This window comes from Brassica napus, chromosome C8 (genome assembly GCF_020379485.1).
Source record: "Brassica napus cultivar Da-Ae chromosome C8, Da-Ae, whole genome shotgun sequence".
Lineage (NCBI taxonomy): Eukaryota > Viridiplantae > Streptophyta > Magnoliopsida > Brassicales > Brassicaceae > Brassica > Brassica napus.
Window position 1 is genome coordinate 45,001,724 of NC_063451.1, and position 24,412 is coordinate 45,026,135.

Consider the following 24,412-nt stretch of genomic DNA (forward strand, 5'->3'; position numbering starts at 1 on the left):
TAAACCATCTGAGCATCTCTTGTAGAGGAAGGGATCATCCCAGTAATAGTGGTTCACATCTCTCATGAACTTCTTCCTCTCATATCCCTTCAGGTTCGGTGGTTCAATTCCAGCACATAGGTAGTTTGCAAAGTCTGCAAACCATGGGAGATCATCCTGAATTTGTCTCATGGCACAGCAATCAGCCTGATCCAAATACTCATCCTCCAGCAAGGTGATCACATAGACATTCTCCTCGGGTAATGTATCATCCAGTGGTGTTTCAGCTTCCACTCTCATTCGGGAAAGATGATCTGCCACTCCATTTTCTGCTCCTCTCTTATCTCTGATCTCAATATCAAACTCCTGTAGGAGTAAGATCCACCTTAAGAGTCTCGGTTTAGCATCTTTTTCGTCATCAGGTACTTCAAGGCTGCATGATCTGTGTGCACAATTACTTTCGAGCCCACCAAATAGGACCTGAACTTCTCGAAAGCATAAACTACTGCCAGCAACTCCTTCTCAGTGGTAGCATACTTGATTTGAGCATCATCAAGCGTTCGGCTGGCATAATAGATCACATGGAGTTTCTTGTCTTTTCTCTGCCCCAAAACAGCTCCAATCGCGTAATCACTTGCGTCACACATTATTTCAAATGGCAAGTCCCAATCTGGTGGCTGCACAATGGGAGCACTGACTAGAGACTTCTTGAGAATCTGAAACGCAGCGAGGCAGTCAGCATCAAAAACAAACTTCGCTTCTTTGCACAGCAGACGGGTGAGTGGCCTCGCTATCATAGAGAAGTCTTTGATAAACCTCCTGTAGAAACCGGCATGTCCCAGAAAACTCCGAATATCCCTCACTGTCCTGGGAGGCTGTAGGCTGGTCATAACTTCAATCTTTGCTTTGTCAACCTCGATACCCTGCTCTGATATCCTGTGACCCAAAACAATGCCATCTTTCACCATGAAATGACACTTCTCCCAATTTAACACCAAGTTCTTCTCCTCACATCTTTCCAGCACCTTGCACAGATTAGCAAGGCAGTCGCTAAATGAAGAACCGTAGACTGAGAAATCGTCCATAAAAACCTCCATAATGTCCTCAATAAGATCAGTAAAGATCGACATCATGCATCTCTGGAAAGTGGCAGGAGCATTGCACAATCCGAAAGGCATTCTCCTGTAGGCAAAAGTACCGTATGGGCAGGTGAATGTTGTCTTCTCTTGGTCGTCTGGATGAATGGGTATCTGAAAGAACCCAGAGTAGCCATCGAGAAAACAGTAGTAGGGGTGGTTGGCTAGTCTTTCCAGCATCTGGTCAATGAAAGGAAGTGGGAAGTGGTCCTTCCTTGTGGCTGAGTTTAGCTTCCTGTAGTCAATGCACATCCTATGCCCTGTGACTGTTCTGGTAGGAATCAGCTCAGCTTTCTCATTTGTGATGACAGTGATGCCACCCTTCTTAGGAACCACATGAACCGGGCTCACCCAAGTGCTGTCTGAAATTGGGTAGATCACCCCTGCACTCAACAGCTTTAGAATCTCCTTTTTCACAACTTCCATCAGTTTGGGATTCAGTCTTCGCTGGTGCTCTATGGACGTCTTTGACTCATCCTCCAAGTGAATCTTGTGCATGCAAAGATCTGGAGAAATACCTGTAATATCATCCAAAGAGTACCCCAATGCTTTTCTATACTTTCGCAATTTTGAAAGAAGCAAAGCGGTCTCCACATTATTCAGGTTAGCACAAATAATAACAGGATATGTGGAATTCGGTCCCAAGAATGCATACCTCAGCCCAGCTGGGAGGGCTTTAAGTTCCACCTTTGGAGCATTCTCCTCACTCCAATCTGGTTGGGAGGATGACGGTTTGACGGTTTTATCGGTGCCTGAGTCTTCAAGGCTGACATAGGCGACATGCTTCTCAATCGGTGAGGCTGAATCCAAAATCTCAGAAAATCCAACCACTTCTTGGTTCATGAACCCGAACTCACTCTCCCTTTGGGTCAATGCGACTTGTAGAGGATCATCAGTGTGCAACTCTTCATCCATTTCCTCCACCAGTTCAGTCAATGTATCAACCCAGAAAGTCTGTCCATCAATAGTCGGATTTTTCAGCACCTTCTCCACATTGTATCTCATCGCCATGTCTCCTAGACGTAAGTCTATATGCCCATTCTGTACATCAATCATGGCTCCAGCAGTAGCTAAAAACGGTCTGCCCAAAATGAGAGGATCTTTAGGTTCCTCTTCCAGCTCCAGAACTACAAAATCGGTAAGCACATATCCCTTTCCAACACCAACAGGGATGTTTTCTAGTACACCGACTGGTCTTCGCACTGATCGGTCAGCAAGGACCAAGGAGATCCTTGTAGGTTTGTAGTTCGTCATGCCTAGCCTCTCAGAGACAGAGAAAGGCATTAGGCTCACTCCTGAACCCAGATCGCAGAGACTCTTCTCAAAAGTAAGTGATCCAATGCGGCATGGTAGAACAAATGCTCCGGGATCTTCACGCTTTTTAGGCATGACATTTTGTAGAACTGCGCTACACTCCTCATTGAGCATCAACACACCCCGCTCTAGGCTCATCTTATCGGTAAGAATCTCCTTCATGTACCTTTTAAGAGAAGGTACCATCTTCACCGCTTCAACGAATGGCAATCTCACATGTAACTCCCCAACAAGGTTCTTTAGCTTCTCGTACTCACGTTCTTTGATCTTCTGCCTTGGTCTGGATGGGTATGGAGCCTTAGGAACATAAGCAGGAGGCGCCACATACACCTCTTCAGGTTCAGAGGAATTTGGCTTTGTCGACACGGGATCGGTCGATCCAGATGGACCGGATCGGTCGATCTCCTTCCCCTTGGATCGGTCGATCTGTTCTTGAGATCGGTCGATCTCTTTCTCTTTCGATTCCTCAATCGTTTTTCCACTCCTAAGTGTTATAGCATTCACAAACTCCTTTGGATTCGTCTCTGACTTCCCTGGTAGAAATCCAGGTGCTGTTCTGCTGCTGGAGGCGGTTTGAGCAACTTGCTTTTCCAAAACTTTCAAATGGGTGTTCAAAGCTTCGAACTTCCCATTAAGCTCTCCATACATGTTATCCACCTTGGTGTTTATCTCTGCAGTGCTATTCTTCTGACCTTCTAGCACCATTTGCAGCATCTTCTTAATTTCGTTATCCTGAGAAGGCTGTGACGAAGAGGCATTTCCTTGATTCTGATAGTTGTTGTACTGCTGCCTTTGCTGAAATCCTGAGTTGCCCGAGTTGTTCCCCTGATATTGATTTCTGTTCTGAAATCCTTGGTTGAACACACTCTGGTTCTGATTCTGGTTCTGCCTGTTTCCTGCCTGAGGGTAGGACTGATGTTGTGGATTCTCCACATTGTTGCTCCGGTAAGACAGATTATTTTGCTGATTTTGATTCCACCCAAGGTTCTGATTGTAGCCTCTGTTGTAGTTTCCTTGACCACCAATGTAGTTCACATCAGCTTGCATATCACTTGAATCATCACCAACAGCTTCTTGTGAGGAACGATAGCCTTGCTCCTCCACAAATTTCACAGATTTCTGATCTCTCTTGAGAAGCATCTCAATCTTGGCATTCAACTCATCTATCTTCTTGGATTCATAACCAACACCCTTCTGGCTGGTATCAAACCTTGACTTGCGGTTTGCTTTGCTGGATGACAGGTTGTTCAACAAGGTGTAAGCTTCTTCAACAGTCTTGGTCATGAAATCACCATTACTTGCTGTGTCCATGGCATCTTGACTCTCTTCATGAACTCCATTATAGAAAATGTTCAGCAAACTCACATCAGTGTAGCCATGGTGAGGGCAGTCCTGTGTGTACTCCTTGAAACGCTCCCAAGCCTCATGAAAGCTTTCTGAATCAAGTTGCTGAAAGCTTCCAATTCTGCTTCTCAGATATGTGGACCTTGACTTGGTGAAGAAATGCTGTAGAAAAGCAGCTCTTGTCTCTTCCCATGTAGTAAGAGATCCTGGAGGGATGGACTTTAACCATCTGATAGCTTTATCAGCTAAGGAAAACGGGAACAACCTGCATTTCAAAGCGCCTTGAGGAACTCCATTATGTCTGCTGGTGTCACAGACTCGCTCAAAATGCTCCAAGTGATACATCGGGTCCTCAGACGGGTTTCCATGAAACGGATTTTTCTCCACCAAATTAATGAGACCAGTCTTGATCTCAAAGTCTCTTCTCTCAATGGGAGGTGGGCGAATCCCAGAACGATCGGCATAGAATGCATCTGGTGTATCATAATGTGCAAGCGTCATCCTAGGCATGCCATAGTCTCCAGCCTGTTGTCTTGCAGCTACACCAGCCTGCTGATTATCACCAGCATTGTTGCCTTCTCGTTCATTTACAGGAATTGGATTTTGCGGGTTGTCCTGAAATTGGTCTTCTTGGTGTTCAGCCATTTCAACCTCTTCAGCGGACTCAAGTCTTTTCTTTTTCACTTGTCTCTCTAGGCGGCCGAGCTCTAACTCCAAAGGTATTAAATTCGATGATCCTTTGCTTCTAGTATGAAATCCGCTCATTCACCTGAAAACACAAACAGAAAGAGAAAGACAGAAACATTAGACAAAATAAAGAAAATGCTATAGTCTTAAACTGATCATTAACTCTAGGGTGACCAAATGGTCCCCGGCAACGGCGCCAAAAACTTGATGTCTCGAGTTTTAACCCGATTATCTAACTGCAAGTGCACAGTAAAGTACGCAGTAGTAATACGGGATCGAATCCACAGGGACCGATGATCACACGTAGAGTTGCAGACAAGTTAATAGCTACAGCGAAACAAGATATATTTTTGTTGGTTTTTATTTAATTTTCTCTAGTGTCACAAAGCATAAACAAGTTGTAAAAAGATGATTTAAACGATTTGAAAACTATTTTAAAACAAACGTTGGGCATTGGGAATTCTCAGGGATTTCTTTTTAATCAAGATACAATTAATGGCAGACACAGGGATATATTAAGAACCGTCTAGAACTCAAACACGATATTAGAATTAACCTACTTCCGTAGCGCTAATTCTCTATGTTATAGAAATCTCCACACTAACTTCCGCTGAGTTTCAATTTCTAAACAAGCATTAAGAACAGGTTCAATATGTTCACAAAGCGCAATAACATCAACTTCCGAGGGTTAAGGACACTTTGCTCATCTAAAGTATTTTCGGAAGTTCAAACAATCACTTTCGGTGCATCAAACAATCTGAAATCATGAACTAAGTGATCAATTCAGTTCAAGCAGTAAGAAATCCATTAGATGAAGAACCAAAACGTAATCCCTTAGTCTACACACGTTTTATGGATCAAAACATCAAGAAATCCCCTATGAGAACCCCTAAACCCAACTAGATGACTACTCACACATAACTAAGCAAGAACAAAACGATTTTGATGAAGAAAACATGATAAGATTGTATTAAAACAGAGTAAAGGTTCAGAAGATCTTCTCCAAATGGTTTTGAGATGAACTCCTTTACAAATCTTCACAAATCACACCAAAACAAGTACAAAACACTCAAATCTCTCTCTAGAACTTGTAAATCTCCTCCTTGGTCGCCCCTGGTCTTTTCTGAGTCTCAAAGGTCGAGTTCTTTTTTTGAATTATTGAGGGGAGTGGGTAAAAAGGAGTGAAAAGCTCGTTTGTGCGTGTGGAGCCCGTAGCGCCTGAGATCGGTCGATCCACATGGACCGGATCGGTCGATCTAGTGCATGAAAGCGTGGGATCGGTCGATCCACGTTGTCCGGATCGGTCGATCTGTTGCTCTGTGCGACCAATACTTCTCATGCAGTCCATTGTTCGGTCCATCTTGCTTCTGAATAAATCCCGAATGCGTTCTTTTCTTTCAAGCTATCTAGTAACCTGCATATTACACTTAAGAACACCAAAACGCATCAAATAGACCAAAACATTAATTAAAAACGACCATTTAATTGCTCCAAAACGAGTTTAAAACCGTTAAAAACACGGAATATCACCGCTCAATCAGTTTTCATTCCAGGAAGACTTCTTGTGGAAAATGTCCTCTTAGCAACAGAGATGGTGCAAGGCTACAATTGGAAATCAATCTCAAAACGGTGTATGCTAAAGGTCGATATCAAGAAAGCTTTTGATACCCTTAATTGGGATTTTATTATGAATACGATGGAAGCAATGGAGTTCCCAGAGGGTTTTAGAAATCTGATTAAGCAGTGTATCACTTCTGCGAGTTATTCGGTGGCAATTAATGGGGAGCTTTGCGGTTATTTCAAAGGTACTCGTGGCCTTAGACAAGGTGATCCGCTCTCCCCTACCTCTTTGTTTTGTCCATTGAAGTCTTCTCCCAGATGCTTAGCGCCAAGTACGAGGATGGCTCTATTGGTTTCCACCCCAACGCTATGGAGCCGGCTGTCATGCATCTGGCATTTGCTGATGATATCATGGTCTTCTCAGACGGTGAGAAGAAATCCCTAGAGTGTATCTCATCCACGTTTGATACTTTTGCTGCATGGTCCGGTCTGAACATGAACAAAGACAAAACTAAGCTTTTCTTGGCGGGAATGACTCAGAATGAAACCTTAGACATCTCGAGCCTTGGTTTCAAGATTGGTTCGCTCCCTGTTCGGTACCTCGGCCTTCCTTTGATGCATCGGCAGCTTAGGATCTCAGAATACAGGCCCTTATTGGAAAAGGTTGCAGGTTGTCTCAACTATTGGTCTGCTAAGGCGCTCTCGTATGCTGGCCGGTGTCAACTACTGTCATCGGTTATCTGTGGAACTATTAATTTCTGGGCCTCTGCATTTATCCTCCCTAAAGGATGTATTAACAAGATCCAGTCTATGTGCACGAATTTTCTGTGGGGAGGCCGTATTGATCAACGCTCAACAGCAAAAATCTCGTGGAAAACAATCTGCCTTCCTAAATCTGAAGGTGGCCTCGGCCTAAGGGACTTTGGGGTTTGGAATAAAACATTATGTCTAAAATTGATCTGGATTCTCCTTACAAAGACTGCTTCCCTCTGGGCTGATTGGGTAAAATCTTATAGATTGAATAATAGGAATTTCTGGAGCATTGACGAGGACAAGCAAACATCTCCCACGTTGCGGTCTCTGCTTCGTTTAAGACCCCTTGCTGCTCAGTTCATTCGAACTAGAGTTGGATCAGGCTCTGCAACAAGCTTTTGGTAGGATCACTGGACTCCCTTGGGACCTCTCATCAGGGCTCTCGGTCAGACAGGGCCGCGCGACTTGATGATCCCACTCTCTGCTCGTGTTTGTGATGCTTGTAATGACACAGGCTGGCTTCTGCGAGGGGCTCGTTCCGATGCTGCTCTTGAGCTTCAAACTCACCTAACCATGATTCATCTACCTATGCGCAACTCCCCTCCTGATCTTGTGTACTGGTACATCAACAATGAGTCTCTCGAAGCATTCTCAGCCTCTCGTGTTTGGGATGCCATTCGGCACCGTGAGCCACCTCTTCAATGGACAGCCTCAGTCTGGTTCAAGGGCAGAGTTCCCCGGCATGTGTTCAATTTCTGGATTGCTTATCATGACAGACTCCCAACTAAGTCCAGACTTGCGGCCTGGGGAATCAATATCTCAACAGCCTGCATTCTCTGCAACTCTGCAATGGAGGACAGAGACCACCTGTTTCTTCGCTGTCCAACAAGCGAAGTAATCTGGGCATGTGTACTGCGTAGACTTGGAGCTCATCATCATTCGTTTCATACGTGGACTGCTATGATGGATTGGCTTTCCTTAAATGACTCTAGGACCATCACTCTCCTGAAGCGTCTTGCGTCTCAAGCAACAATATACAACATCTGGACAGAACGCAATCGTAGGATCCATGACAATGTCATAACTCCACCTGCTATGATTTTCAAAACAATCGACCATAGCATCCGTGACGTTATTCTTGGTAAGAGAAACAACTCAAATTTCCGGAAGGCAATGGAGTTGTGGCTCTCGTATGAGTAGGATTATTCTTTAGCACTCCTCTGTTTCTAGGCCTAGCTCTTTTTTTATCTTTTTTTGTAAGAGCTGATCCTAGTATGATTTTGTAAGATTACAAACCAGCATCATTTTAAATGAAATTCAACCTTTTGGCAAAAAAAAGTGGAGCCGTCGAGGATGTGGCCAGGTCGCGGAGGAAGAGAGAAGACACGACCTTTTTTCAAAAAAGGTGAAAAACTAATTTCGTTTTTCTTTTGGTTACTTTCCGGCGCTAAATCAACTCTATGCTTATAATAGACGCTCTAATACACCGCCGTTTTCTTAGTAGCTTGTTGTTCAAGGTTACTACCTTTTTAGGTACCAAATCCTTTATGCATCTTGTTGTGGGAGATTGATAGTTAAATGGTTTGTCCTTCATCTCCTTGGATAGCTGTTCTGCGTTCGTCCCCGTGGCTCGTTGGTGTGATCTCCCAAGCATTATTTTGAGGTGCGTCTGATCCCTTAATAAAGTCTGGCTATTGATGTTCGTCTATCGTCTCCTTCCTCCTTCGGTAGTTCTTCTCGCTTGGGTAATTATTTGTTTGCTCTAGTTGTGCTTTCTGATTGTGCTGTATACCAAACTTGTTTGTAATGTTTTACGTCTTAATTTGTCTCTGGAGAATCCTGTTATTTTACTAGCTAACTACTCTGGAGGATGGTTGTCTCCTGTTGGCTTAGTATCCTTCAATGTATAATCCATGTTCACTAATCAATGAATCGTTTAGATTGCTTCCTTCAGAATAAACGATTGTGTGCTGCTCTTGTAGGTGCAAAAACATTCCTACATTCCTAACAATATAGTTAAAATAACTCTATTGGAGGATGAATAGTCTGACTATAAACATTAGTTTTCCCATATTTTTTATATATCTAATCACACATATACAGGAAAATAATATTATATAATTATATTGATTATGAGTATACCGTATAAATGGTTTGTTATATCTTTCAGTTAAGCAAAATCTACAAAATTTAGCATAGTGCGGCAATAAATGACTACAAAATTAAACAAACCATAGCGAAGAAACATAAATCAAAGATAGAAATCAAATTTGGTAGGAAAAGGAGAAACAGCAAACGATCGAGGACGTTTACAAAGCTGAGTCTTGTATTTACAAAGATACGGCAGGTATTGTATGCTTCCTGTTATTATGTCTGTCCAACCCTGCCGTACGTGTCAAGTAACCAGCACTACCTTCCGGTGCATAGCACAGTTTCATCTCCGCACCCTTTCCAATGGTCTTCCGTGTTCCACCCACTGAATGAAATCAATTGAGAAGCCAGGGACTAAAACAATTCCATCTGCTGGTTGATCCGGATCTGAAGGATGATCCGTGCCAGTTGTAGAAGTGAAGGATTTGTACATGTTATCTGACGACATGGAGCTGTACGAAAAAATTTTAGATTATTATTTCGCCAAGCTTGTATACATATGTATCTCAACTTACTTAGAACAAGGTTAATGTTTGAATATTCTAAAGAGGCTTCCAAGGTGACATGGTAATATATCAGAATGCTATCTAGTAACGATGTATAAGGGATCAATAATAGTTTTTACCTGCTACGTTCAAACATCTCCTCTGCCGTAGTGAATTTAGCACTGTATGAGTGTGAAAAACCAGGTACATCATCAAGCCAGCGAGAATCAGACGTAGAGCTACTGCCTGGAAACATTTGTCTTGACTCTGTTCCTCTAAAATGATCTTCATCGCGAATAGCTGAGTGGACGCTGAAGATGTTATCAAGAATCAGAAAAGAGTAACATGCAATGAATGCTTGCAACAATTTAAAGAGACTCTGATGAACCACCTTGAAGAAGATGAATCTTTTTCATAGAATCCAAATTCTGAAGTGGTTTCCCAGCCACCGTCTAACCCTTCACGTGAAGGCTGGGGATTTTCGAGTACTAGCTTCTTTGAATCCAAACCCTCCAAGAGGAGGTTATCGGAAAAGGATCTCGTAAGTTTTGACCTGCAGTTCATATTGTGTATTTGGAAGATATCTTAGTCTTTTGCAGCTATATGCCAACTTCTAAATTCTAAGGAGTTTCCGTGGTCTGCTGGTTTAGTCAACAAAACTATGTACCTCAGGTTTTCGATATCCAAGTTAGGATTACTACTTTTAGTGTTGCGCTGGTCAGAATGCAACTCCCACAGGGCTGGCCTCCCTAGCTGAGGCTTGAATTTCCCCAAGAACCTGTTAAAAGAAATAATCTCTAGACTAAACAAACATGTAGCAGTAGCCAGAGCTGGACCTGATAAATATGGGACCTAAAAATAATGTTACCAGTAAAGCTACATGATATTTTTGGTTATTATTAGCCCAAGAAAAATATATATATCTTTTCCGGCTCTAAAGCACATGATTCATTGGCTTTTATTCAGGTTTGGTCCTGCATGTAGCTATCAAAAACAATAGATGGAAAGTTAGTAATATGAAGCTTACACATTGATGGCGTCCTGCTTTTCGCTGTCTTGATAAGCGTTGTTGTGGTAGCGATGCACAGCTGTTAGCATATCACGGTGCTTCATCATCATGTTCCAATCACCTCTCAAAGCACTGAACATCTGTTAAACCATAATATGTTTTTGAAAAAAAATTGTTACTCGTAGTTCAAAGTTCCAACTCAAGCCTAGAAGAAAAATGTGTTGGAAAACCTATCACCTTGGTATGCGCGTCCGAGCCAGCATACTGCATTGCAATTAAATGACCCATTTTTTCATAAGCTTCCATCAATTTCTCTGCCAATGGATTGTTCGTATCGACAACAGGAGGTCCTCTAATACCCAATAGATGCAGCTGATGATCAAGAACTACCAATCCGTTGGCATACTGAGCAAAATTAGTACGATCCAAGCAGTCTAAGCAGTTTGACCTTAAGACCCCTTTTTGAAGCTTAAAGATATCTGCCTTCAAACCTTCTTTTTCTGCACTAATTGCTTCTTCATCTTGATTCGGAATAGGGTTACTGGATCATGGTAGCATTAGTATTAGTACTTACCAACCGACGTGCAATAAAATCATAATCTCTATTATTAAAAGAGGAGTACCCATTAAAAAATACCCCTGAGTTTTCTAACTTATTTACACAAAATTAAATTAAACTACATATTTTAATGCTTGTCTTTTCCATTTAAATTAATAAGTTTTTCTTAATCAAATTTAAACTTAATGTCATTAAATAAACCTACCTATTTTAATGCTTGTCTTTTCTAGTTAAATTAATGAGTTTTTCTTAATCAAATTTAAACTTAATTTCATTAAATGAACCTATAAATACATCATATTTAACGTAGCTTATTACGTACGAGTACGGCCCAATAATGAAGTTGAATTTTATTTTTACGAAAACGTGAATCACTTAACTTATGTAATATTTAAAATATATTAACTACAATATAACAAATGCATATAATCTACCTATACTTTAGTTTGAAATGATCATGTTCAAGTTTTATATAGTCAACTTACATCATGCATCGATCGATGTACAATATTCAAACCACCTATAGTTTTCGTTTACTTTATAGGATGTATCAACCAACTAATCATCCCAATGATTTTCTAAGCTTTATAAAAAAATAAATCAACAAATACAAACTCAAAATCCAATATCTTCTATTAATCAAAACATAATATCTTCAATGTCGTATCTTTAATGTACCTATTAAATATAGAAAATATAACCATAATTACACTAATTATAATAATAGATTTGATTCCAACCAATTGATCTATTACTTCGGTAATTGATTTGCTTGCAGAAGAGAAAACAATAAATTTAAAATTTATAAGAATATAAAGATATAGAGATTCCAACCAATTACCTATATTTGCGTATGATTTCCGCATAATAAGTTTCAAATTGAACATTAAAAAAGATAGAGAGATTTTTTTTAAATCTTTTACCGACACAAACTTAAACAAAACGAAGAGTTAAATGTAATTTTTTTTTGTTACACTTCCCGGAAAAAAACGGTTACAACATGAACTTTCATAATATGGTCTTTTAACATATTAATGTTATGGACATTTAATAATTATCTTGACGAAAAACAAAGACTATAAATAATTTATTATTAATAAAATTATGAAATTATTTACAATTTGATGACTAATTCATCACCCTTTTTTATATGTTAAATTTTTCATAGAAGTTTAAAAATCATTTTATTTTCTTTAAACATGTATAACTAATTTATAATCTTTTATGCCATACTAAGTCATAATATAATATTTCTTCATATTTTACATTAATACCATTGTTTTTATATATCGTCTACAATTATCTAATTACGTCTATTTGTTCAACTTTTTATATGATATCGAATATTCATCGTAAATAGATGGTTTAAGATGCCAAAAAAATTATTTACTTGGTGAATATAATACATCAAATATTACAAATACATTATTTAGTTAAATAAATAATCAAAACCCGAAAATTCAAACCCGCGTTGGCGCGCGGATCAGGATCTATTGAAAGACTTCATTCGAAGGATATATATACAGGTATATATATATATATATAAACTTACTTAAAAAATGATTTGTCCTATACCTGAAGGAGCTTCACAGAAAAATAAGTTAATTAAACCCAATGCTCTCTTCGCATAGGCACACAAGTACTCGAATGCAGCATCAGCTCCAGTGGAATATTCAAGGAAAAAGGGAAAATTTTTAGGAGGTACTTATAAAAACAACACACCAACTTATGCTTGATATAAATGCAACACCTTTTGTAGTGTTCGTGTAGATCAAAATGAATTGCCTCTAAATAGTTCTCCTTCATGCATCCGTTGATAATCCAGATTGCCTTTCTAAAATCTTCCAGTAAGATGTTTTCTCGATGCTTCCCTTTCTGATATCACAAATAGCAAGGATACACACTCAATCTTCCATAAATTAAACTCAAATGTATTAAAACTTGACTTGACCTAGAAAATGAGAAAGCCCACTTTTAGAAGATTCAGGCAGAACCAGCCACTCTCGCCTCACCGGAATGATATGGAATCATGATCATTTGACTATCCACTACACCATAAACAGTATGGCCACATATCTCGCCCACTTTTTTCTTTTTTTAATCACTAGCATGTAATAAGGCCCCAAGAATTTCACAAACCCTGCACCAAGAGAATCCCCATAAGTTCAAAACGACACACAAACATTAAGAAAAAAAGGAAAAGCAATGCTTGGAGACAAAGTTCCTCAGTACCAATGATTCCATAGCAAGTAGTCTCTGCTCTAAGGCCACCATACTCCTGGTTCCCACGACTTATCCATTTTTTAAGCTGGACGATTTGTTCATGTGTATACCTTGTAGGATCTTCAAATAAATTCAACTCGTTTGGATCGGTTCGATCAATCTTAAGTATCCTCCAAAAGGTTTTCTTCTTGTCTCTCCCAATCAAGTAAAAATTTTGCACAAACAACGAATATATTCACAAACAACATGATATGTTTTATATTATTACAAAAATTACTTGCAACATTGTATGTCAAGCTAAGGGTTCATGCAACCATATGAAACCAAACAGTTTCATCAAACATAAACCGAACCATCTTACATAATTTAAAGGGCAAATCTCCAAAATGGCATCTTTCTAACTTTATATCACAAAAATAGCATTCAAAAACTAAAATGACCAAAATAGCATTTTATCAATTGAAAATTTTAATTTTTTTATTTTTCAAAATTTGAAATCTTATCCCCAAAACCTAATTTCTCAACTCTAAACCCTAAACCCTAAACTCTAAACTCTAAACCTTAAACCCTAAACTCTAAACTCTAAACCCTAAACCCTAAACTCTAAACCCTAAACCCTAAACACTAAACCCTAAAATCTAAACCCTAAACCCTAAACTCTAAACCCTAAACTCTAAACCGTAAATCCTAAACCCCACCCTTTAACTCTAAACCCTAAATTTGTGACCTTTGATAAAACATTAAGTGCTATTTTTGTGACTTTTGACCTTGAGTACTAGTTTGGGAAAAAAAAACTTGATTTAGTGCTACTTTGTCTTTTTCTCTAATTTAAATGCAAACTGGAAGATAATTATAAACGTATTTATTGGTATTTGAGGGTAAATGATCACATAGCAATTTAGAAGAAGAAGAAGAAGAATATTAATATAAGAGAAAGTTCAAGATTTTGTACAGTTAGAGTGCGGTAGAGCATGAACTTGTGAAGAACGGGCACGTCAACCAATTTGCGCATCGTCTCTGATCCCATCGGACCAAATGAAATTGAAACTTCGAACCTGGAGAAACTATAAACCCGAGATAGATAGAGCGTCTCAGGGGCGATAAGTCAAATAGATAAGGAAGAAGACTATTGGATAGAAGAGTGGAGGCGTCGAGGATGTGATCAGGTCGCGGAGGAAGAGAGAAGAGAAGACTTGTTTAAAAAAAGGTAAAATACATTTTGGATCAGCTTTTTTTAGTCTTTTCGGCGCTAAATCGACTATATATATATAGACTATGTACGTGGCCGCTTCCGAAGTAGCTTGTTATAAAAGGTTACTACCTTTTCTGCGTATCAAACCTTTTTTCTCTCTCCTAAAAGTAACATCTATGCTCCATCTGCATATTTTAAAATTTTCAAATATATTAATAAAATATTTTAAATTTTATCTAAAAAACATATTTTGTGATTATCTATTTTTAATAAAATGAATAGAAACAGAACTTTTAAATACTATATAAATGTCGAGAAAAAATATATTTAAATAAATTTTAAAATCGATACTAATATAAAAGTGTTAATCTTTTTTTGAAACACTTTTTGTTTTAGAAACACATAAAAATGTTAATAAATAACAGTAATTTTGTAAAATTATTGAAATCTATAAACACCAATATATACTACCTTCTCTTACTTACTAGAATTGAAGATGATATCAATATATGTTTCAGTTCAATTTTTTTTTACAAAACTACGTCATGTTATCTGATGTCTGACCGATGATGGTAGCTTCGCAATGCTTTCTAAAAAATACAGAAAATGTCTTCTCACGTCTTCCCGAACCATGTCAAGTGGTAGTTCGCAATACTAAATTTTAACGAAAAAAAAAAGGCAATGTCTAAACGACTTGCTTTATTTTTTTTGTTATTAAAGACTTTGGTATCAGATAAATAAAACAATGACTGGCATCGCATCATGTAAACTTTGATTCCTTTCACAATCACTAGCATTGACAAAACCGAAAACCCCCAATTATTAGGAATACTATAATCAAAGACAAAACAATTTTGACCTTTTATAAATTCATCACGAGGTATATGTATATAGAGTTTACGCTCTGTTTTAAAACCATATATTGATCGTTTTGGTCTGGACCAGCCAAGCCCGGCCCTGAATAGAAGCAAGAGAATCATAGGCTTGGAGTCTTGGAAAAACTTATTTAGTTTATGGATCAAATTAAGACAATGCACTTTAGTAGGTAGCTCTCCTGGTAATTCTGGTCTGGAAATTGGTTAGGCTCCCATTACATTCTTCATAGACCTCCTTAAGGAACTCTTCCATGAACTCGTGCATTTTCTCTAACCTCCTTCTACCCGCCGGATATATTTATTTGAACTACCCCAATTTCTGGAAGAGATTCGATAAGTGCTAGACCTGATCATTCGTCTTGAGACCTGGAAGCAAATCCAAGGAAGTTGATCATCATCCTGTTCCTATACAATTTGAATGGTTAACACTGATAGTAAAATTTTCTTAAGAAACTAAATTTGTATCTACCTGAGTAAGAAAGCAAAGATTAATACCTATCTACAAAACCCCATATATTTTGCCAGAAATCAGAATTGTACTCAAATATAGAGATCAATTGATCATTAAGATAGATTGAAAGTTTAGATGATCACTTCGGATTTGTTTCCAGGTTTGTTGAAAGCAATTAATACATTAGAATGATTAAAGGAAATCAATTCATTAGAAGGATAGAATCAATCATTTCGTGAATAAATGATCAAGCTGTCATTTTATCGTGATACTTGCGACAATTAACTGTTAATTTTAGTCCAAAAAAATAATTAAAATGTTAATGTAATGCAACTATAAGGTGTCCTATGTTTTCTTTTTGTTATGGCGGCATGGCATCATGTTCTTACACAATACGATGATTATACGTGTTATGTGATCGTAAAACGCGATTCGCTTATATTTTGCTCGGCCATATCTTACGATAAAAATATTCTATGCATCATAATTAATTATCCAACGACGAGTAAAATGGAAACAATATCTTAAACAGTACATATGTTTCTATAAATTTGCAACACATGTTCACGTATGGTAGCTAAAGGTACGTTTGATATGGAATCGTTCCAAAAATAGTTAATTATTTGAAAGTGCATTTAATATAAAATTAATTACCATAAATGGATAAAATTCTCTTTCTTCCCATATTAAACCCATGAACAACTATAAATACCTTTTTAAGACAAACCCTAACGATATTTTCCATCCCTCTCTCTTGTCTGGTCATGGAAGAAGTAAAAGAAACTTTACCGACTACTTTCTTGAAACCTAATGAACAACTTCAAAACCCTAACGTGTTGGTTACTCAAACCAAAAAAGAGTTGACAAAACCACGAAACCCTAAAACGAGCCGAGGTCGACAGAAGATTGAGATCAAAGAGATCAAAGAGGACAGCAAGAGACATGTAACGTTTTCGAAACGACGCCGCGGGCTGTTCAAGAAAGCCGCTGAGTTGAGCGTTTTGACCGGTGCAAAAATCGCTGTGGTAACGTTCTCTAAATGCGGTAGGATCTACAGTTTTGGGCACGTGGATTCGTTGATGGACAAGTATCTTCGCAAGATTCCGGTGAACTTGGATGTATATTCAGGTGGTGACTCTGCGGAGGAGGGAGGGAGGCCGTGGTGGGAGAGGCCGGTGGAGAGTGTGCCGGAGGAGGAGTTGGAAGAGTACATTATGGCGATGAGTGTGTTAAGAGACAAGTTAGGTACGAAGATTAATGACATGGGGAGTATTGTTCCTGCATGGCCAATCAACATGATGGGTTGGAAGCCACAGATGGATATGCAAAGCATGGGGGATGTGACTGATGGGGTTACTCGATGCCGTCTAGGTCAAAACGGATGATTGATATTTAGTGGTCTCGTGGAGTATTAATTCATTTAAGTATTTGATTTTTAGATTTGTTGAGTTTAGTTATATGAATTCATTTCATTCAGATTAATCCTTCTTTTTTCTTGTATTTTTGTTACAGTACTTTGAAAGTTAAATCCATATTTATGCTTTTGTTTAAATTATGTTAAGTTTTGCATCATAAACTGACTCGAAGTAAATAAAGAGCTAAGGGCTTGATGTAAATAAACTCCTTAGCTCAAGCGACAACATTCTTCTCTTTTAGTTGTGACAGCTTGCAAGTGAGCTTCATGGCTGGATCTATAACATCCAAGCTTTTCAAAAGATGGAATCCTAGTCCTCCAAGATCAAGACCAATATTGGAGTAGAATTCATTCGATGAGCATCCAGAATAAAAATGTTTAGTCAATAGTTCGACAAATGAGTCAGTAACCGATCTCTACAACTTATCATCTATTGGTATACCATAGGATAAAAAGGTTAATAAATTCCGCACTGAATTTCTCACACGATGTGTTTAAGTAAAGAGATCATGAGGAACTTTTTTTTTGGGTAGGAAATTGGGAGAAAAAACTCCCAATATTTATTTAAAAACAAACTTCATACTACAAACGAGTTTATCGTGGCCTTAGAGATCCATCAACATCCTCACGCAATAAGGTAACAACATCTGACGGCACAGCGTCTAACACATGAACTAAACCATCAGCTAAGTTAGCTAAACCATCAGCTAAGTGGTTTGCTTCCCTATACACATGAACTATTCGGACCAACCAGTCCCTTGTTAAGAAGCCATAGCACAAATGTACAAGGAAAGATAGCGGATGAGTGTCCCCAAGCGATCACAAGCCCATAGTATACTCCCCAAAGCTCTGCCAAGGGGGCAGAGCACCTTCCTATGTTAAGAGCAAAACCGTCACACCACTCACCCTCACCATTACGCAACACTCTCCCTGCAGACGCCGGTCCCGGGTTCTCATGAGAGGCCCCGTCAGTGTTAAGCTTCATCCAACCCACCCGAAGCGGCGTCCATCCTATCATCCTTGTGACACTGCTACCACAGTCCATACCCCCATTCTCCAATTCATTGGTTGACATCACTTCTTTAGCCAAGTTACGTAGAAATTGTACTCTATCTCTCCAAAAACATTCTCACATCTCCACTTCCATCCCCACCACGTAACCAAAGCAAAAATTGTGGTCCAAGGAACTCCACTCCTTGCGTCCTTATCACATAGATTACAGTAAAGCCATAGCCACTCAAAAGGCATCGAGAAGAAAGCATGTCTCCTCGTAGATGGAACAAATCTATTTCATATTCCTGTCATTGTTGGACAATCTCTAAGAACATGCGAGAAGAAAGCATGTCTCCTCGTAGATGGAACAAATATATTCCATATTCCTGTCATCGCTAGACAATCTCTAAGAACATGCAAGGTTGTTTCGATCCCTCCCTTATAAACCTGACACACATCAGTTTCACTAAGGTGCCGTCTATATCTCTCTGCGTTAGTCATAATCGCCTGCATTAGTCATGAGGAACTTATGCAAAGGAAGATGCCACCATGTGTTGTACAAGAGAGTCCAACGAGGAAGATAGTGGAGACTATCCACAAGATGACGTGAAGCTTAAAAGACGACGTGATGCAAATAAAAGAGGGGGTTTGATGCACACGTGAGTATGTTCTAACAAAAATAAACAATTTTTTGAAACAAGAATATAATATATGAAAACGAAACTTTTAACTATGGAAAAGCATGCAAAAGTTCAACAATGTTATAATATTATATTTTTCTTTCTTTCTTTCAAGAACATTATGTTTGGAACTCATCCATGAAAAGAAACGGCATGGTTCTCCTTTTCTTATTATTGCTCAAAGTAAAGAGATCTTTAAAACAGAATCCCCTTAGTCGCGGAACTCATCCATGAAGCTCTTGTGAAACTCAGTGAGACGGTTCACGATGGCCGGAATCTTATCTTCTTGAGGGAGTATAGTGCACCTGAAATGCCATGTTCCGGGTACCTATACATCAATCCCACCAAAAACACACACAAGATTAGTAACAACAGTTATTAAGTGAGGTTTTGTTTGGAGAAAAAAATCTTTGTAAGATTCATCAAACCTGTCTAAATCCAGAACCAGGGACAACGACTATTCCTGTAGCGTTTAAAAGGCGTTTGCAGTAGAACGCGTCCGGTGCAGTCTTAGCAGCTTCTGCAGCTGCAATCGCCTTTTGTGGGAGGTTGATGCAAGGGAATAGATACATAGCTCCTTCAGCTCTGTTGCATGTTACACCGTCTAACTTGTTCAAAGCTTCTTCAAGGGTCTGTGTGGCTCAACTCAAAACTCATTAAAACCATAACAAAAATCTAGTTCCATGATTGCTAGTAAGTGCTATGTGAATGGCTAACCTTTGCACGTGTTGCTAAAGACGAGAGGATCCCCTCTTTCTCTGCTATGTATGAATCATAGGAGTCATCACCAGGCTGATCAAATTACATTAAAGAGCTGTTAAAGACAATTGAGCTTTTAAACCAAACCAGCTGTTAAAGTAATACAATACCTTGGGAGGGCTCATGACGAGGCTGGCGAGAATTTGACCAGAGATGTTGGAGCAAAGATTAACAGAAGCCACTTTGTATATCTGTTCTCTAACATCAGAAGTGAATCCAGTAACCTCCATGTAACCGCCTCTCTTCCCACACTCTCCGTAGTACCCTATTGAAAGAAAGGAGTACACTTTTGAGACTAATTGTACATAGAAAAGGACTAAGAAAGAAATTGTTTTCAAACCTTTGGAGATAGATTGGAACGAGACCAAGGAGATGTCCTTCTCACCGTAGCCCATAGACCGAGCTACTTTCTTGAAGGAGTGGAATTTTTTGTCAGGGACGTAAACGTTTTCCTGATAAACCTCGTCTGCTAGAAGCACCAAGCCTTCTTTCTTACAGAAATCAACAATGTCACGCTGGTTTTCTTCTGACAGAACCTTTAACCAGGAAAAATAACAGGCTGAAAAGTTCAGACAAACTGTAAAATCTGGATGGAAATAGATTTGTGGTTTAGTCTTTACCTGTCCTGTAGGGTTACCAGGGTTAATGACGGCCAAGGCTCTTACGGTGATGCCCTTTGACTTAGCATCCTCCAGTTGCTTCTTCAGCTCAGATATTTCAAGACCCCATCCTGATGCTTCGTCAAGGTAGTATGGAACCTACCACAAGAAGATGACAGCAATCAGAAAGAAAGAAAAAAAAAAGAAACTTGGAAGAGTCACTATAGACATGCATCAGAGAGACATAAAGGAATATACCAGACTTCCACCGTGAAGGGCAATAGAAGCTGAGTACAAGGGGTACTGAGGAATAGGGCAAAGGATTCCATCTTTCTCTGAACTTATGAGGAGTTGCATCATCATGTGAACCTAAAAGAACGAGAGTAACATTACTAACCTTTTTTCTGTAATTTATATAAGTTTAGGGAAAGTTTGATGACTGGTTACCCCAGGGCTTGCACCATCTGTCATGAAAATATCATTAGGATCAGCAGGGAAACCGTCACGGGCTTCGATTCCAGCAGCTATCGCATCACGTAGTCCCTTGATACCCTGAGAGACAAAGCAGAAGATTAAGAGAGTGTATCATCCATCATTCACTGTTTAAGATTGACAAAGGCCACAAAACCTGGCTGTGGCTGTAAGCACCGGTAGCTTTCCCGGGGATTTGGTCGAGGATCTTCCAAGCACGATCAATAGAATCCGAACTGATAGAAAAATTGCAACATCCATTGGTTAAACAAAATCTTATACCACTAGAAGAAGGAAAAAACAAACAACTAAGATGCTGAAATTGTAGTGAGGTTAGAACATATAAATGGTACCTGAACAAACCATGTGTAGCACTCTCGTCCAACAAAGCTGTGTGGGAACACAAAGCAAGAACCTGAGACAAATGGATGGCACAAGTTAACTCATGACCAATACATGGAACAAACCAGAAGCAGAAGTACCAAGCTAACTTGTTTACCTCTCTGAAGAATGTTATAGGCTGTTGGCCAAGAGATTGAGGATTTCCAATATTACAGTAGATAATCTGCCAGAAGAGTAAGTTAGAATCAAGTCTCACGACACCAAAAGGACTACACAATGATGAAAACATACCTCATCAAAGGGATAAGCGTCCTTGTTAGTCTTCAAATCATCTTGCAACCTCTGTGGGGTGGGTGGAAGAGGAGAAAAAGCAAAAATGAGTAAAAAAGTTTCAACTTTAGAAGAATGAAAATTTAAGGAGAAAGATGATTGCTTTTACCTGAGCAATGCTGACAATCTCTCCACGGACAGCATACTCACATTTCAGAACCTAACAAAACCCAAACAAAAAAAAACACATCTCACTAGCGTCAGCTGCAAGATGCAGAACAACTTTGTCTAATAAACAAAAGCATAGCCTAAAATATAATATGTATCGTTCATGTGTCAATGATCTGAATCCCTAAACAGCTTCTCAACAGACTAATCTCCAAAAAAAAAAAATTAACAACAGAAAAACAAAAGACTCTCTCTACCTTGGGGTTGATGGAGTCGAGAGTAACGGGAATAGAGGAGGATGATGAAGAATCAGAGCCAGGCATGTCGGATGAAGAAGAAGAAAAGAGACGCGGAGAAGAAACAGTGGTAGAATCGGAAGCGGAAGGACGGAGAAGAGAGAGGAGGCGGAGGTTATTGTGATGATGAGGTTGAGGACGACGACGACGAGTCTGATCAATGAGATTTTTGGCTTGGCCAATCACGAATCTCCGCATCTGTGTCGATAGATTATACTTTGCTGCTCTCAATCTATTCGACTGCTCAATTACCAAACTTTCCGATTACTCCTATGCGCTCCCTTTCACCCTGTTTTTGACAATTCCTTTTCCGACCACCGACTTGGAATTTACGGAATTTTGCATTTAATTTTATAAGATTTTTTTTTTTTTTTTCAAAAACACACTTTTAAACGAATATTTTTCTTATTTTTATTACCTTATATCTTTATGTCAAAAAAAAAATCATTCATATAGTCCAAATAATGCATATCTTAATATACAATGGTCTCTACTCTCTATTCTATAATATACAATGTAGGATTAACAATTCAACATAAACAACTTCTGGAATCTGGATCGTAAATTCGGACAAAACATGTCTTCTTTCCTTTGGTCGAACAAAACTACATGTTTATTGTTCGAAGTCAGCAGCGACTAAACCGTTTGTTTAAAAATACGTTTTGGGCCATTATAGGCCCGGATTGCCGCTAAATCTCTCTTCTGGCCCAACCCAAAAAGTTTGATTCAAAGAACCAACCCTTCTACTAGAGGTGGACACTTTACTCGATACCCGAACCCGATACCCAAACCCATACCTGATACCCAAACCCGATCTAAAAAACCTGAACCGAAACTAGTGTGCATAATGTTTTGCAAAATTAGTTTTGCAACATTATGGTCGTCACAGAGGATGGTTTTCAAGCGTGAGACACAAAGAAGTGAAGAACACAGAGAAAGAAGTTGATCATTGTATACTTTAGGGTTTAAGCACCAAACCGAAAAGACAGCTAAGGCTGATGATATATCTCTTGAAAAAGAAGAAATAACTAGACCTTTCCTTTCCAATGAGACTAACCGGAAGGTACAAGAGATCATTAGTTCAACTGGAAAGAACCCTGACAATTGTGTCGGAAGTACAACCAGTTCGAGTGACCGCTGGAACGAAACTAATATTATATGATGTGGTGTTTCGGGTCTGGGGGATTAGGGGCTTCGGCCCAAACCTCCTTGTAATTCAAAAAAAAAAAAAAATTAGCGGGAAGAAGCATAACACACGGAGGTTGAGAGTTTGAAGGTGAGACTACACGACGAGTGTGAGGATTCTCTAAAGTCTCTTTTCTTGATCCATAAGACTGAATACCTCAAAACTAAATGATGAGTTCATATATTTCAAGTAGATTACATAATTAAGAAAAAAAAGTCTAGTTACCTATTCTACCAAAAAAAAGAAAGAAACATATATAGAAGATCTAAGAAGGAAAATGAAAGACAAAAAGAAATGTAAATTTAAGGTTTTGTTGCTTCTGTGATCTGATGTTTCCTACTTCCTTGAACACCAACAGGGAGGTTATACCTGATTCCAAAAAAGAAAGCACACTCTTCATGTCAGTTACAACTAAAACTCATATTTGGGGATGCATAAAAATCAAAACTGGAATGTTTCTTGTTTCTTCTTTACTTGTTCTGACTAGGGTTTGAGCCAGTCCTTGGGATTCTTCGGAAGCTATCATTTTCTCCTCTAAGCGGCTTTTCTTCCTTCATTTCCTTGCTTGTCTGCAAATCTCTCACAGCTTGACTAGAATGTGTCATCCTTAACAGAGGACGTCCCTGTACGCTATGCTTGCTGCTACAGAAAGCTACTAGTAGCAGAAGAACCAGAGCCACTGACCAGTATCTCTTCATTGTTGACTTTTCTTCTTGTAATTACTTTAGGAATCTTGAACGCTCTTAGGTTTGTTTTTGTATTTTTATTTAGAACTGAAACTTTAAGAAAATTTTGGATAGAGATGTTAGAGACACTGGGAAAGAGAAAGAGAGAGAGAGACTTGTGTATAGTTTGTTGCTTTATAGAATAAGATTCCATGGGGTTGGAACACATAGTTATGGGGATCTGATCACGTGATCTTACTTTGACTGATGTAATTAAATCGGATGGTGAGTTAGTTATCTTTAATCTTAATCATTTACTAGAGACAAAGTCACAAAGGATCCACATTACCTAACTCATATAAATGCTCAGATGGTGGTCATGTGATTAGACCACGTGATTTCTGCCTACTGTTATTGGGGAACTCAAAAGAGGCTGAAACTTAACTTTGTTATATGTTTTTTAATCGTTAAGCTGTGAAGACATAACTTTGGAACTTGTAGGTATTTTGCTCAACTCCAATTTTCAGAAGTAGATAGTTGCAGGTAAACCAGCTGGTTTGTCTCTCTATTAATCACTACTTTTGTTTTTTCTCCTCTGCAAAATTGTATTATTTCTTTTGCAGTCATATATATATTTTTTAGTAAGGGAAAATTCCATTATTTTAAATGAAGAGAAAAGAAAAAACAAAATTTGATTGGAAGAACCGGCACAGATTCTTGAGATGAGTAGAGATCCTCAAGTCTTGAGTAATAGAGAAAAGTGCATTACGCAATTTTAGTTTTTTAATAAATTAAAACCATATTGGGAAGGATTTTCTTTAAGATATATGACTAATCATCAACTAGAAGTA

General features: G+C 38.8%; 3 protein-coding genes, 1 non-coding gene and 1 pseudogene across 4 annotated transcripts; 2 read left to right on the forward strand and 3 right to left on the reverse strand.

The window, feature by feature from the left end:
- The first annotated feature begins 3,801 nt into the window (after positions 1 to 3,801).
- LOC125592141 lies at positions 3,802 to 3,908 on the forward strand. The gene has a single exon (XR_007327990.1). It is a non-coding gene; the product is annotated as a small nucleolar RNA R71 (small nucleolar RNA).
- A 5,299-nt stretch (positions 3,909 to 9,207) lies between these two features.
- On the reverse strand, positions 9,208 to 14,227 carry LOC106413561 (annotated as a pseudogene).
- A 1,470-nt stretch (positions 14,228 to 15,697) lies between these two features.
- Positions 15,698 to 17,773, forward strand: LOC106434918 (agamous-like MADS-box protein AGL61). Its single transcript, XM_013875772.2, has one exon. It carries the CDS (start codon positions 16,483 to 16,485, stop codon positions 17,101 to 17,103), a length of 621 nt encoding a protein of 206 aa, XP_013731226.2. The 5' UTR covers positions 15,698 to 16,482; the 3' UTR covers positions 17,104 to 17,773.
- Positions 17,774 to 18,835: 1,062 nt separating this feature from the next.
- On the reverse strand, positions 18,836 to 22,046 carry LOC106415926 (alanine aminotransferase 1, mitochondrial-like). Its single transcript, XM_013856737.3, has 14 exons — positions 21,672 to 22,046; positions 21,416 to 21,466; positions 21,268 to 21,318; positions 21,134 to 21,199; positions 20,988 to 21,049; positions 20,792 to 20,870; positions 20,611 to 20,715; positions 20,422 to 20,532; positions 20,185 to 20,322; positions 19,905 to 20,100; positions 19,675 to 19,829; positions 19,523 to 19,597; positions 19,234 to 19,437; positions 18,836 to 19,133 (listed from the first exon to the last, which is right to left on the reverse strand). Exons 1-14 carry the CDS (start codon positions 21,906 to 21,908, stop codon positions 19,017 to 19,019), a joined length of 1,647 nt encoding a protein of 548 aa, XP_013712191.2. The 5' UTR covers positions 21,909 to 22,046; the 3' UTR covers positions 18,836 to 19,016.
- Positions 22,047 to 22,835: 789 nt separating this feature from the next.
- LOC106415927 lies at positions 22,836 to 23,895 on the reverse strand. Its single transcript, XM_013856738.3, has 2 exons — positions 23,371 to 23,895; positions 22,836 to 23,265 (listed from the first exon to the last, which is right to left on the reverse strand). Exons 1-2 carry the CDS (start codon positions 23,592 to 23,594, stop codon positions 23,199 to 23,201), a joined length of 291 nt encoding a protein of 96 aa, XP_013712192.2. The 5' UTR covers positions 23,595 to 23,895; the 3' UTR covers positions 22,836 to 23,198.
- Between the last annotated feature and the right edge of the window lie 517 nt (positions 23,896 to 24,412).

What these genes read in the sequence shown, in the direction of transcription:
- LOC106415927 (XM_013856738.3), bottom strand. Translation starts at nt 23,594, where the DNA reads ATGAAGAGATACTGGTCAGTGGCTCTGGTTCTTCTGCTACTAGTAGCT. An exon ending in TCAAACCCTAGTCAGAACAA is followed by an intron (nt 23,266 to 23,370) that starts GTAAAGAAGAAA and finishes TTTTGGAATCAG; the next exon opens with GTATAACCTCCCTGTTGGTG.
- LOC106415926 (XM_013856737.3), bottom strand. Translation starts at nt 21,908, where the DNA reads ATGCGGAGATTCGTGATTGGCCAAGCCAAAAATCTCATTGATCAGACT. An exon ending in AGATTGTCAGCATTGCTCAG is followed by an intron (nt 21,319 to 21,415) that starts GTAAAAGCAATC and finishes CCCACCCCACAG; the next exon opens with AGGTTGCAAGATGATTTGAA. An exon ending in GTTCCAATCTATCTCCAAAG is followed by an intron (nt 19,830 to 19,904) that starts GTTTGAAAACAA and finishes TTCTTTCAATAG; the next exon opens with GGTACTACGGAGAGTGTGGG.
- LOC106434918 (XM_013875772.2), top strand. Translation starts at nt 16,483, where the DNA reads ATGGAAGAAGTAAAAGAAACTTTACCGACTACTTTCTTGAAACCTAAT.